Genomic DNA, 13,745 nt, shown 5'->3' with positions numbered 1-13,745 from the left:
GCCGTGCGCAGTGCGCGCTAACCAAGGTTGCCAGGTGCACAGTGTTTCCTCCGACAAATTGGTGCGGCTGGCTTCTGGGTTGGATGGCGCTGTGTTAAGAAGCAGTGCGGCTTGGTTGGGTTGTGTATCGGAGGACACATGACTTTCAACCTTCGTCTCTCCCGGAGTTGTAGTGATGAGACAAGATCGTAGCTACTAAAACAATTGGATACCATGAAATTGGGGAGAAAAAGGGGTAAAATTTAAAAATTATTATAATAAAAAATAAATAAAAATCAATGACGAGACCTTCATGCTGCCCGTCTCTGCATGATTGAAGAAGGCAATGGAGCTCCGCTGGGTATTTATAAAAATGGTGGGTGGGGAAGCGAAAGCTACTGCGTGATAGTGAAATTGGGAGATATGTCATGTGGGGAACAGCTTTTTCACCCCATTTGTCCAACTTATCACCTCTAAAATGTAAATACATTTTGCAGTAAATACTGCAGAGTCTTTGGTAACGATCAACTCTGATAATTATTTGTGTATTTGACATTTGATCTTGCAATGCTTGACATATAATATTATATTTTGTGGAAGTAGTTGCAACCCATAATAAATAGGTAGTAGTGTACTGCAGCTTCTACACATCTTGCCATGGGGCAAAGAAAACAATGTTCATGATTAAAGCTAATATCCTTCAATTCTACACGTGTTGCCATGGGGCAGAGAGAAGAATGTGGAGTTTTATAGCTAGTAGGCCAGTGGGCTGCAGGGGTGCATGGTAGGCCAATGGGATTAGGGAGTGTGATGTACGCCAGTGGGCTGCAGGGGTGCATGGTAGGCCAATGGGATTAGGGAGTGTGAGGTACGCCAGTGGGCTGCAGGGGTGTGTGTACAAATATGGAGTTAATTGTCTCTCTGCTTCTCATGTATTAGATTAACTGAAAGATCATGCACTTTTGCGCTCCCAAAAGTCTCTCTCTCTCTCTTTCTTTCTCTCTCTCGTTGAATTGCCATTTGACGTTGAAATGGTTCTCGTTCTCTGCTGCGCCTTCACTTTTGAACCAGTGTATTATTCAAAGCAGGTCGCTGATAGATGCCTCTTACATTTACACATGTACTGAAATGGGTGCTTTCCTCCTTTTCCCCTTTCATCGATTGGACAGCTGTTATGTGCGAAGGTGCGCTATGAATGTACAACGATCAGGCCCGGGCTCCTCTGAGAGACGGTGTCTGTATTAGAATATCAATCACAGTGAACTCTATGGCAGCAGCACATGCACTGTCTACAGGGAATGTTGTGCGAGTACATTAGCTCAGAGGCTTAAGTTAATTCTGGATCCCTAGTGTAGATGAGCATTGATTGATTGTTCATGGTAAAGACCCAACAATTAATTATTCTTAAGTAGTATATGGCCGTCTTACTGTGATACACGTGGCAGATGAAGAGGGGATGCAATGCTGTGAGGAGTTCCTAGTACAGTGAGTAGGGAGGCGGATATATTTCCTGAGGCAGGAAGCAAGGGAGGCTACAGAACATGTTTTTTTAGGTTGAAGGTTTGTATTTGTTGTGTCCAAGGCTAAGGATTAGTCTTACTTGTACTACAAAATCAAATATGATCTACAGAGCACAAATTGTCCCCAGGCAGCTTGCTCGCCCAACAAGCTTCACATTATGTTTTCTATACTTCTAAATCTTTTCATTTGATCCAAGGACAATGTTGGTTGAAACTGACATGTTTTTTTTCTGCTTAGCTGCCTAGGGTTTCACACATGCTCAGTTGCGACATACTGCAGTGTTGTCTACAGGAGGGTAGAGGTAGAGTCTCTGAGGTAGAGTCTCTGAGGTAGTCTCTAAGGTATTCAGTCTCCAGATGGATTCTGATTTGATAGAGGCAGAAATTAGAAATCTGATTAAATCCCAGAGGTTTTAATAGTTTTGATCACAAACATGTCCATGAAAATGTATCTTCATTTATCTTGTTGACTGCCAAGTCTGTGATTGAAAGTAAATGGTCTAACAGTTAGGACTGGACGACTGTGTGATAACACTCTCCGTAGCCGATGTGAGCAAGACCTTTAAACAGGTCAACATTCACAAAGCAGCGGGGCCAGACGGATTACCAGGACTTCTACTCAAAGCATGCACGGACAAACTGGCAAATGTCTTCACGGACATTTTCAACCTCTCCCTGACCAAGTCTGTAATACCTACATGTTTCAGGCAGACCACCATAGTCCCTGTGCCCAAGGGAGTCGAGGTAACCTGCTTAAATGTTTAACGTAGCACTCACGTCGGTAGCAATGAGGTCTTTGAAAGGCTGGTCATGGCTCATATCAACAGCAGATACCCCAGACCCGCTCCAATTCGCATACCGCCCCAACAGATCCACAGACAACGCAATCTCAATCGCACTCCCCACTGCCCTTTCCCACCTGGACAAAGGAACACCTATGTGAGAATGCTGTTCATTGACTACAGCTCAGTATTCAACACCATAGTGCCCACAAACCTCATCATTTAACTAGGCAAGTCAGTTCTTAACTGAATAAAGGTTACATTTTCGTCTTGTTTTTTTATTTTAAAAAGTTTGCTGACGACACAACAGTGGTAGGCCTGATCACCGACAACAATGAGACAGCCTTTAGGAAGGAGGTCATAGACCTGGCAGTGTGGTGCCAGGACAACAGTCTCTCCCTAAATGTGAGCAAGACAAAGGAGCTGATAGTGGACTACAAGGGCTGTAGTGGAGCGGGTCGAGAGTTTCAAGTTCCTTGGCTTCCACATCACCAACAAACTATCATGGTCCCAACACACCAAGACAGTCGTGAAGAGGGCACAACAACACCTTTTCCCCCTCAGGAGACTGAAGAGATTTGGCATGGGTCCCTAGATCCTCAAAAAGTTCTACAGCTGCACCATCGTTAGCATCCTGACCAGTTGCATCACCGCCTGGTATGGCAACTGCTCGGCATCTGACCGCTACAGAGGGTAGTGCGTACAGCCCAGTACATCACTGGGGCCAAGCTTCCTGCCATCCAGGACCTATATAATATGCGGAGTCAGAGGAAAGCCCCCAAAATTGTCAGAGACTCCGGTCACCAAAGTCAGACTGTTCTCTCTGCTACCGCATGGCAAGCGATACCAGAGCACCAAGTCTAGGACCAAAAGGCTCCTTAACAGCTTCTACCCCCAAGCCATAAGACTGCTGAACAATTAATGAAGAGGCCATTGGACTATTTACATTGACCCCCCCCCCCCCCCCCCATTTGTTTTGTACACTGCTGCTACTCGCTGTTTGGCTATGCATAGTCACTTCACCCCTACCTACATGTACATGTTATGTTGACTTGGTACCCCCTGTATATAGCCTCATTATTGTTATTTTATTGTGTTACTTTTTATAATTTTTTACTTCAGTTTATTTGGTAAATATTTTCTTAACTCTTCTTGAACTGCACTTTTGGTTAAGGGCTTGTAAGTAAGCATTTCATGGTAAGGTCTACAATTGTTGTATTCGGCACATGTGACAAATAAAGTTTGATTTGCCATCTGATTACATAAACATGAGCACCCACGTGAACATAAGCACTCGAGCTAAGACCTACTGTATGTAGATATTAGGTCTCCGTGGCTGACGTGAGTAAAACATTTAAACGTGTTAACCCTCGCAAGGCTACTGGTCCAGACGGCATCCCTAGCTGCATCCTCAAAGCATGCGCAGACCAGCTGGCTGGTGTGTTTACGGACATATTCAATCACTCCATATCCCAGTCTGTTGTCCCCACATGCTTCAAGATTTCTACCATTGTTCCTGTACCCAAGAAGGCTGAACTAAATGACTACCACCCCGTAGCACTCACTTCTGTCATCATGAAGTGCTTTGAGAGACTACAGTGACTTGCGAAAGTATTCACCCCCCTTGGCATTTTTCCTATTTTGTTGCCTTACAACCTGGAATTAAAATACATTTGATTTACACAACATGCCTACCACTTTGAAGATGCAAAATATTTTTTATTGTGAAACAAACAAGAAATAAGACAACAAAACCGAAAACTTGAGCGTGCATACAGTAACTATTCATCCTCCCAAAGTCAATACTTTGTACAGCCACCTTTTGCAGTAATTACAGCTGCAAGTCTCTTGGGTTTATGTCTCTATAAACATGACACATCTAGCCACTGGGATTGTTGCCCATTCTTCAAGGCAAAACTGCTCCAGCTTCTTCAAGTTGGATGTGTCCTGCTGGTGTACAGTAATCTTTAAGTCATACCAGAGATTCTCAATTGGATTGAGGTCTGGGCTTTGACTAGGCCATTCCAAGACATGTAAATGTTTCCCCTTAATCCACTTGAGTGTTGCTTTAGCAGTATGCTTAGGGTCATTGTCCTGCAGGAAGGTGAACCTGCGTCCCAGTTTCAAATCTCTGGAAGACTGAAACAGGTTTCCATCAAGAATGTTCCTGTATTTAGCGCCATACATAATTTCTTCAATTCTGACCAGTTTCCCAGTCCCTGCTGATGAAAAAATCCCCAAAGCATGATGCTGCCACCATCATGGTTCACTGTGGGGATGTTGTTCTCGGGGTGATGAGAGGTGTTGAGTTTTCACCAGACATAGTGTTTTCCTTGATGGCCAATAAGCTGACCAGAGTACCTTCTTCTGTATGTTTGGGAGGTCTCCCACATGCCTTTTGGCAAACACCAAACGTGTTTGCTTATTTTTTTCTTTAAGCAATGGCTTTTATTCTGGACACTCTTCCGTAAAGCCCAGCTCTGTGGAGTGTATGGCTTAAAGTGGTCCTATGCACAGTTACTTTGCAGCTCCTTCTGGGTTGTCTTTGGTCTCTTTGTTACCTCTCTGATTAATGCCCTCCCTTGCCTGATCTGTATGTTTTGGTGGGCGGCCCTCTCTTGGCAGGTTTGTTGTAGTGCCATATTCTTTCCATTTTTTAATAATGGATTTAATGGTGCTCTGTGGGATGTTCAAAGTTTCAGATATTTTTTTATAACCCAACCCTGAACTGTTCTTCTCCAAAGCTCTGTCTCTGACCTGTTTGGAGACCTCCTTGGTCTTCATGCTTCCACTTGCTTGGTGGTGCCCCTTGCTTAGTGGTGTTGCAGACTCTGGGGCCTTTCAGAACAGGTGTATATATACTGAGATCATGTGACAGATCATGTGACACTTAGATTGCACACTTTAGTTAACTAATTATGTGACTTCTGAAGGTATTTGGTTGCACCAGATCTTATTTAGGGGCTTCATAGCAAATGGGAAGAAAACATTTGCACGAAAAACGTTTCAGTTTTTTTTAATTGTAATTTTTATAAACAAGTTATTTTTTTCATTTCACTTCACCAATTTGGACTATTTTGTGTATGTCCATTACATGAAATCCAAATATAAATTCATTTAAATTACAGTTTGTAATGCAACAAAATAGGAAAAACGATAAGGGGATGAATAGTTTTGCAAGGCACTGTAGTCAAGGATCATATCCCCTCCACCTCAACGGCTACCCTAGACCCGCTTCAGTTTGCATACCGTCCCAACAGGTCCACCGACGACGCAATCATCATCACACTACACACTGCCCTATCCCATCTGGACAATACCTATGTAAGGACTACCTATGTAAGAATGCTGTTCATTGACTACAGCTCAGCATTGAACACCATAGTACCCTCCAAGCTCATCATCAAGCTGGAGGCCCTGGGTCTCAACCCCGCCCTGTGTAATTGGGTCCTGGACTTTCTGATGGGCCGCCCCCAGGTGGGGAAAGTAGGAAACAACACCTCCACTTCGCTGACCCTCAACATTGGGGCCCCACAAGGGTGCATGCTCAGCCCCCTCCTGTACTCCCTGTTCACCAACGACTGCGTGGCCATGCACGCCTCCAACTCAATCATCAAGCTAGCAGACGACACAACAGTAGTGGGCTTGATTGCCAACAACAACGAGATAGCCAACAGGGAGGAGGTGAGTGCAGGAAAATAACCTCTCACTGAACGTCAACAAAACAAAGGAGATGATCGTGGACTTCAAGAAAAAGCAGAAGGGAGCTCCCCCTATCCACATCGAAGGGACAGCAGTGGAGAAGGTGGAAAGTTTTAAGTTCCTCGGCATACACATCACAGACAAACTGAAATGGTCCACCCACACAGACAGTATTAGTGAAAAAGGTGCAAAAGCGCCTCTTCAACCTCAGGAGGCTGAAGAAATTTGGCTTGTCACCCAAAACCCTGACAAACTTTTACAGATGCACAATCGAGAGCATCTTGTCGGGCAGAATCATAGCCTGGTACGGCAACTGCACCGGCCTCAACCGCAAGGCTCTCCAGAAGGTGGTGCGGTCTGCACAATGCATCACCGGGGACAAACCACCTGCCCTCCATGACACCTACAGCACCCTATGTCACAGGAAGGCCATAAAGATCATCAAGGACATCAACCACCTGAGCCAGTGCCTGTTCACGCCGCTACCATCCAGAAGATGAGGTCAAGAGACTGAAAAACAGCTTCTATCTCAAGGTCATCAGACTGCTAAACAGTAATCACTAACTCAGAGATGCTGCTGCCTACATTGAGACCCAATCACTGGCCACTATAATAAATGGATCACTAGTCACTTTATACAATGCTCTCTAAGTAATGATGTTTACACATCTTACATTACTCATATCACATGTATATACTGTATTTTATACCATCTATTGCACCTTGCCTATGTCGCTCGGCCGTCGCTCATCCATATACTTACATGTACATATTCTCATTCACCCCTTTTGATTTGTGTGTATTTGGTAGTTGTTTTGACTACACCCGCATTAAAATCTGCTAACCATGTGTATGTGACAAATACAATTTGATTTGATGTGTGTAGTATTGGAATGGTATATTGGCAAATCAACAGGACACCATCTTCACCTCGCTCTGAAAGTCATCCTCTCTGCCCAGTAGTACCCACACACAAACCAACGGCCACACACATACACACACTCCGCCATTCACACTCTCTGCTGGATGTCAAATCTTGGGTTTACTGAGGGGATTGGGCCCGTGGCGATGTGTGACACCTGTCAGAGAAACCCCCCTCTGTGACAGTAGGATGCGACTGCGTGGCCCAAACCGGGCCATGATGCCCCAAACAAATCCTCCCACATCCCAGAACAGAGAACAGACGCTGGGGCTGAGCTGGGCTCACAGGCCACGGGAGGGGACACAGGAACAGAGCAGAGGATAGAAGGACAGAGCCTGCACAGCTCAGTCCACACGTGTACAGCATGCCAAATTTAGCCAGGTTGAGGGGGGTGGATATAGGGACTGTGGTGGCTTGCACACAGGCGGTAGGGAGATGGGAGATGTTGGTTCTTGCATAACATACCAGAACACAGCAATCTGTGTGTATGTGTGTGTATTGCTGTTGTGATAAGAGAGGCTTGGACTTGGGGATGGCTGATAAAATAATTAACATTTTAGTAACTTAGCAGACGCTCTTATCCAGCACTCTGTTGTCCTAGCTTCAGGGGGAAGAAAGAAGATAAAGATAACTTGTCATCTTTATCAATGTTGCACGATATATGTACAGTATTAACTGTGTGTGGTTGTGTGTTTGTTTTATTTTCAGGCTGAGGTTTGCCCCAAGTCAGCGGGGGAGGCCGAGCAGAAGTGTGTGTGGTCATCGGCAGTCAACGTGAAGGACAAATTTATTTATGTTACACAGCCAACCTTGGCCAGGGTGCTTGTCGTCGACATTACAGCTCAGAAGGCTGTCCAGGTAATTCTGGGCCCCCCAAAAAAGTAATAATCAACATTACCTTCATCTTTGGACAGGTTCTGCTGTGGAGTGTTATGGAGTAAACACAATGCCAAACCAAAAGTATGGCATCCATATTAGGAAGTCCCTTAGATGGCAGACAATTGGCTACAAAGCAATGGCTGTAATGTGGTATTGTTATAAAAATGTGTTATTGTGCCTTTTTCATATCTGTGCCCATTCTCCTCACTCCAATGTGTCCATTTCCATGGCATTCAAAGCATTCATAGAGGAAGCCTTGAGTCAAAAGGACCTTGAATATTTGTTTCACACTTTCAATGCAAATGTGTTTTTCTGTTGTTTTTAATATTGTTTCCAAACATCATTGAATAAATTACGAAGTTGATGTTTCAGAGAGGGTTACACTATTCACAATAACTGACAAAAATGTAGCCCAAAAGCTAGCTATTCTGGTCAATGGAAGGACACAGCCTTTTTTACAAAGCTTCAGTTGAGTCAGAATTCATCTTGATACAAATGCACTGTCCTTCATTTAGGAACTCAGTTATTTTTTTGTGATAAAGATTTGGGTTTCATTGTTTGAATGTCCTTTCCGTAACCCGACCAAAAGATGTGTGCCTTTAAAAAAAAATCTTAAACCAGTGAAAGCTGGTGCCAGTGCTCAGATCGGTACAATTGATTGTGTTACATGGGGCGGCAGGTAGCCTATTGGTCAGGGCGTTGGGCCAGTATCCCTAAACTGACAAGGTAAAAAACTGTCATTCTGCCCCTGAACAAGGCAGTTAACCCACTGTTCCCCAGTAGGCTGCCATTGTAAATAAGAATTTGTTCTTAACTGACTTGCCTAGTTAAATAAAGGATAAAGAAATGTACATACAGTGCCTTGCGAAAGTATTCGGCCCCCTTGAACTTTGCGACCTTTTGCCACATTTCAGGCTTCAAACATAAAGATATAAAACTGTATTTTTTTGTGAAGAATCAACAACAAGTGGGACACAATCATGAAGTGGAACGACATTTATTGGATATTTCAAACTTTTTTAACAAATCAAAAACTGAAAAATTGGGCGTGCAAAATTATTCAGCCCCCTTAAGTTAATACTTTGTAGCGCCACCTTTTGCTGCGATTACAGCTGTAAGTCGCTTGGGGTATGTCTCTATCAGTTTTGCACATCGAGAGACTGGAATTTTTTACCATTCCTCCTTGCAAAACAGCTCGAGCTCAGTGAGGTTGAATGGAGAGCATTTGTGAACAGCAGTTTTCAGTTCTTTCCACAGATTCTCGATTGGATTCAGGTCTGGACTTTGACTTGGCCATTCTAACACCTGGATATGTTTATTTTTGAACCATTCCATTGTAGATTTTGCTTTAGGTTTTGGATCATTGTCTTGTTGGAAGACAAATCTCCGTCCCAGTCTCAGGTCTTTTGCAGACTCCATCAGGTTTTCTTCCAGAATGGTCCTGTATTTGGCTCCATCCATCTTCCCATCAATTTTAACCATCTTCCCTGTCCCTGCTGAAGAAAAGCAGGCCCAAACCATGATGCTGCCACCACCATGTTTGACAGTGGGGATGGTGTGTTCAGCTGTGTTGCTTTTACGACAAACATAACGTTTTGCATTGTTGCCAAAAAGTTCAATTTTGGTTTCATCTGACCAGAGCACCTTCTTCCACATGTTTGGTGTGTCTCCCAGGTGGCTTGTGGCAAACTTTAACCGACACTTTTTATGGATATCTTTAAGAAATGGCTTTCTTCTTGCCACTCTTCCATAAAGGCCAGATTTGTGCAATATACGACTGATTGTTGTCCTATGGACAGAGTCTCCCACCTCAGCTGTAGATCTCTGCAGTTCATCCAGAGTGATCATGGGCCTCTTGGCTGCATCTCTGATCAGTCTTCTCCTTGTATGAGCTGAAAGTTTAGAGGGACGGCCAGGTCTTGGTAGATTTGCAGTGGTCTGATACTCCTTCCATTTCAATATTATCGCTTGCACAGTGCTCCTTGGGATGTTTAAAGCTTGGGAAATCTTTTTGTATCCAAATCCGGCTTTAAACTTCTTCACAACAGTATCTCGGACCTGCCTGGTGTGTTCCTTGTTCTTCATGATGCTCTCTGCGCTTTTAACGGACCTCTGAGACTATCACAGTGCAGGTGCATTTATACGGAGACTTGATTACACACAGGTGGATTGTATTTATCATCATTAGTCATTTATGTCAACATTGGATCATTCAGAGATCCTCACTGAACTTCTGGAGAGAGTTTGCTGCACTGAAAGTAAAGGGGCTGAATAATTTTGCACGCCCAATTTTTCAGTTTTTGTTTTGTTAAAAAAGTTAAAAAATATCAAATAAATGTTGTTCCACTTCATGATTGTGTCCCACTTGTTGTTGATTCTTCACAAAAAAATACAGTTTTATATCTTTATGTTTGAAGCCTGAAATGTGGCAAAAGGTCGCAAAGTTCAAGGGGGCTGAATACTTTCGCAAGGCACTGTATGTACATATTTTACATCCTTTTACAACTAGTGTATATAACCTGACCCTGAGTGGTGTAGTGGAGGGTAAATGCACATAAAGGATGTTTACACAACTTTTTTATCTAGCATAAGTGTTTACACACCTTTTGTGGAAAAATGCATTGAAAATATAGGGAGTGTTATTTTATTCACTGTAAACGTCAATTAACGTTTACCCACCTATTATTTTACCTCTACATCATTGCTGACCATGACACCCCCCCCCCCCACCCCCCCCACCCCCAAAAAAAACAAAACAATTCTCAGCCTATCATGGCATGGGAATGGTTATGATGAACAAAAAGGATCCAATGTTCTTACAGTAGGAGGGTGCCTTAAGCAGGTTGTGTACGTTCCGGCTTAAAAATGTGTGTGTGTCTCAGAGTAAAAGGACTCTGCAAGGGGACCAGAAAGTGCCCAATTTCTGCTGCAAAAAACTCCCCAGGGCCCCAGTAGTCAGGTTGTTGCGACCGTCTCAGGCTCATTATTGGGTCACGTGGAGGTTTGGTTTCATTACTTTAGATGAGCTAATGCTAATTAGCCACCTGATCGTCCCTCAGCTCTACCAAGGAAAGAAAAATGATATTGTCTCCGAAAATGTAGTTGTACTTTAAATTGACTGGCTAGGTGTAGCTTTAAATTAACTTACTATGTGTGGCTTTAAATTAACTTACGAGGTGTAGCTTTAAATTAACCTACTATGTGTAGCTTTAAATTGACTGGATAGGTGTGTCTTTGAATAGTGTGGTGAGAAATGTCCTACATAGTTGGTACCACTGTATTGTATGCTTTATACATAAACTTTATAAAGTTATAAAGTACTTATTTCAATAACAAAAATCAGCCTACTTTATTTATTCTGTGTAACTCATAGCACAGCCACTATCACAGACACAGAGTAGGTACAAGTGACTGTGGATGCAGTAACACTCCTTCAGAGGCAGGAGGGGAAGAGAACAACAACATTGTGTGCACACCTGTTCCCTCTGATGACTACACCCTCAGAGATTAGCTAGGACTCAACACATCTCTCTCATATCTCCTCGTATGATAAATCCCGTCACGACGTGTTTACTCTCACTGTAATACCATACACTTTACCATGAAGCAGCCAGTTAAAATGCGCCATTACGATTTCATAGTAGACTAAACTTGACATTACGGGAAGGACAAAAATACCTTTGAGATTGTTTTGGTGTCTGCTCTAATTTCCTAGAAAGAATGACAATTATAGCTTTTTGGACCAAACTAGCGTTGTGTTGTTTTTCTCTCTGTTCTCATCGTGTGTTGGCTACTGTCAATCTGTACCCGAGTGGACGTAATGCATGGGAGCCACTCAGCTGTCACAGACATGTCTCATCCGTCGGAGCCGACTGGAACACATCATAGCCAGGTGTCAAGGAATTTATACGGATTGAAAGCAATTTCTTTGTTGTTGTAGAGCAATTGCCACTGTTACCGCTCGATTTGAAATGCTGCTCCACCTCCAAACATCTCATACATAAAAAAGGCGAGCCTCCCTTCTATCTTGTTAAAAAGGAAAACTGGATTCTTCCTGTCAAATCCAATGCATTAGCAAGTGAGGAAAGTTTTGATATGGGCTGTGCTGACCGTCAAATGTATATCTGTTCAAAAACGGTGTTGAATTTTCCTGAGTTGCTCTTAAGTGCAGTCATGGCTTCAAATAGTTGCGCTTGTACCAAGCTGTGCTTGATTGAGTTCGCCTGGCGTGATGAGACCAATGCAAAACTCCCAAAAGTCCACCTGGCACGCCAGGAAATCTAAAGCGTGATGAGACTGAGGAAGTGCTGTGCTATATGAGGTTTATTCTTGTGTGTGCTTTCAGACGGTGAGCACCGACCCTTACCCAGTGAAACTGCACTATGACAAATCCCATGACCAGGTGTGGGTCCTCAGCTGGGGAGACATGGAGAGGAACTTCCCCACTCTGCAGGTAACTGTTTGATGTCACACCAAAATACAATACATTGTGTTGGTTTTGGTACTTTCTTTATACTAAATTAAGCCTATTTATGTCAAATACTATAATGTTTAGTGTAACTCACTGTTTATTGACAATACATATATATATATATATATGTTATGAGAGGGTGTCAAATCATTGTGATGTGCCTTACAATTGATGTGCCTTCTAATAATTACTATTCTTCCATTGGGACACATACTCAACTGTCAATCCAAGTTTTGTCAACAACCCTTTCCCAGATGGCACAGTTCCAGGTGGCATTTTCTGTTTGCAGCTCGATACAAGTTATTAGCCAGCACTGCTGCTGGGTTGTTAGGAGGTGCCAGTCTCTCTAGTGCATTGAGGCATAATTAAGACTAGCCTGCCTGTGGGCACGCACGCACGCACGCACGCACGCACGCACGCACGCACGCACGCACGCACGCACGCACACACACACACACACACACACACACACACACACACACACACACACACACACACACACACACACACACACACACACACACACACACACACACACACACAGGGCCTCTCCTAGCAGTGTGAGTTTGTGTCAGAGGCGATACAGGAGGCAAACACAGTGAATAATTCATGTGGCTCATGTTAAATATCTCCCCCCTCTTCTTCTCCGTTCCCCTCCCCTCCCTCTCTCCTGGTTTGGTGCTAGGTGATCAATCAGGCCAGCGGGAGTGTGTCCCACCATACCGTCCACACCCAGCCAGTCGGCAGACACTTTGATAGGGTGGATGATTTCTTCATTCCTGCCGCTAGCCTCATCATTAATCACATCAGGTATGTCAGTGTCGGTGTGTGTGAGAGAGTCAGTGGGTGTGCATGTGTGTGTGGGTGTGTGTGTGCGAGAGTGTCGGTGTTTGAGAGTGAATCTAAAGACAGTCGTTTAACTCCCGAAAATCACCCCCTCCCCCTCGCCTCGGATAAGCGGGTGGGGCGCGTTCACTGAACCAGAGTCGACATATGCAGAGCAGATTGATTTGGACCATGCGCTTTTGACAGACACTCACCGAGACTCCGAAGCTTAACTTGATACAGAAGGCTGGCACATTACCAAGTTGGAGAGGTGGAGGAAGCCAAGTTCCAAGCAGGAGGTCTCCGGGATTTAAGAATGTTAACAGTCTCCCGGCGAGTTGCGTTCGCTACCCCTAGTTGTAATTAGGTCCACCAAGATCTGCCTGAAAGGGTTGCTAAAAAACACAGAAAAGTAATCAGAATTTACAGTTGAATTCGGAAGTTTACATACACCTTAGCCAAATACATTTAAACTCCGTTTTTCACAATACCTGATATTTAATCCTCGTAAAAATGTCCTGTCTTAGGTCAGTTAGGATCACCACTAGTATTTGGTAGCATTGCCTTTACATTGTTTAACTTGGGCCAAACGTTTCGGGTAGCCTTCCACAAGCTTCCCACAATAAGTTGGGTGCATTTTGACCCATTCCTCCTGACAAAGCTGG

At 43.8% G+C, this 13,745-nt stretch overlaps 1 protein-coding gene across 4 annotated transcripts in view; it reads left to right on the top strand.

Annotated features, from left to right (window-relative positions):
* Nucleotides 1-13,745, top strand: part of LOC110488940 (follistatin-related protein 5) — a 190,084-nt gene that overhangs the window by 159,765 nt on the left and 16,574 nt on the right. For all 4 annotated transcript variants that reach the window (XM_036943081.2, XM_090198514.1, XM_090198513.1 and 1 more), the window contains exons 13-15: nucleotides 7,614-7,763; nucleotides 12,130-12,237; nucleotides 12,941-13,065. In XM_036943081.2, coding sequence (XP_036798976.1) covers nucleotides 7,614-7,763; nucleotides 12,130-12,237; nucleotides 12,941-13,065 — 383 coding nt within the window. The remainder of the gene's footprint in view (nucleotides 1-7,613; nucleotides 7,764-12,129; nucleotides 12,238-12,940; nucleotides 13,066-13,745) is intronic.

The sequence above is a fragment of the Oncorhynchus mykiss genome, chromosome 14 (genome assembly GCF_057628025.1).
Source record: "Oncorhynchus mykiss isolate SJ-2025 chromosome 14, ASM5762802v1, whole genome shotgun sequence".
In the NCBI taxonomy this organism is placed as follows: Eukaryota; Metazoa; Chordata; class Actinopteri; order Salmoniformes; family Salmonidae; genus Oncorhynchus; species Oncorhynchus mykiss.
The sequence above is the reverse complement of the archived record's forward strand: the minus strand, read 5'-3'. Positions and strand labels throughout refer to the sequence as shown.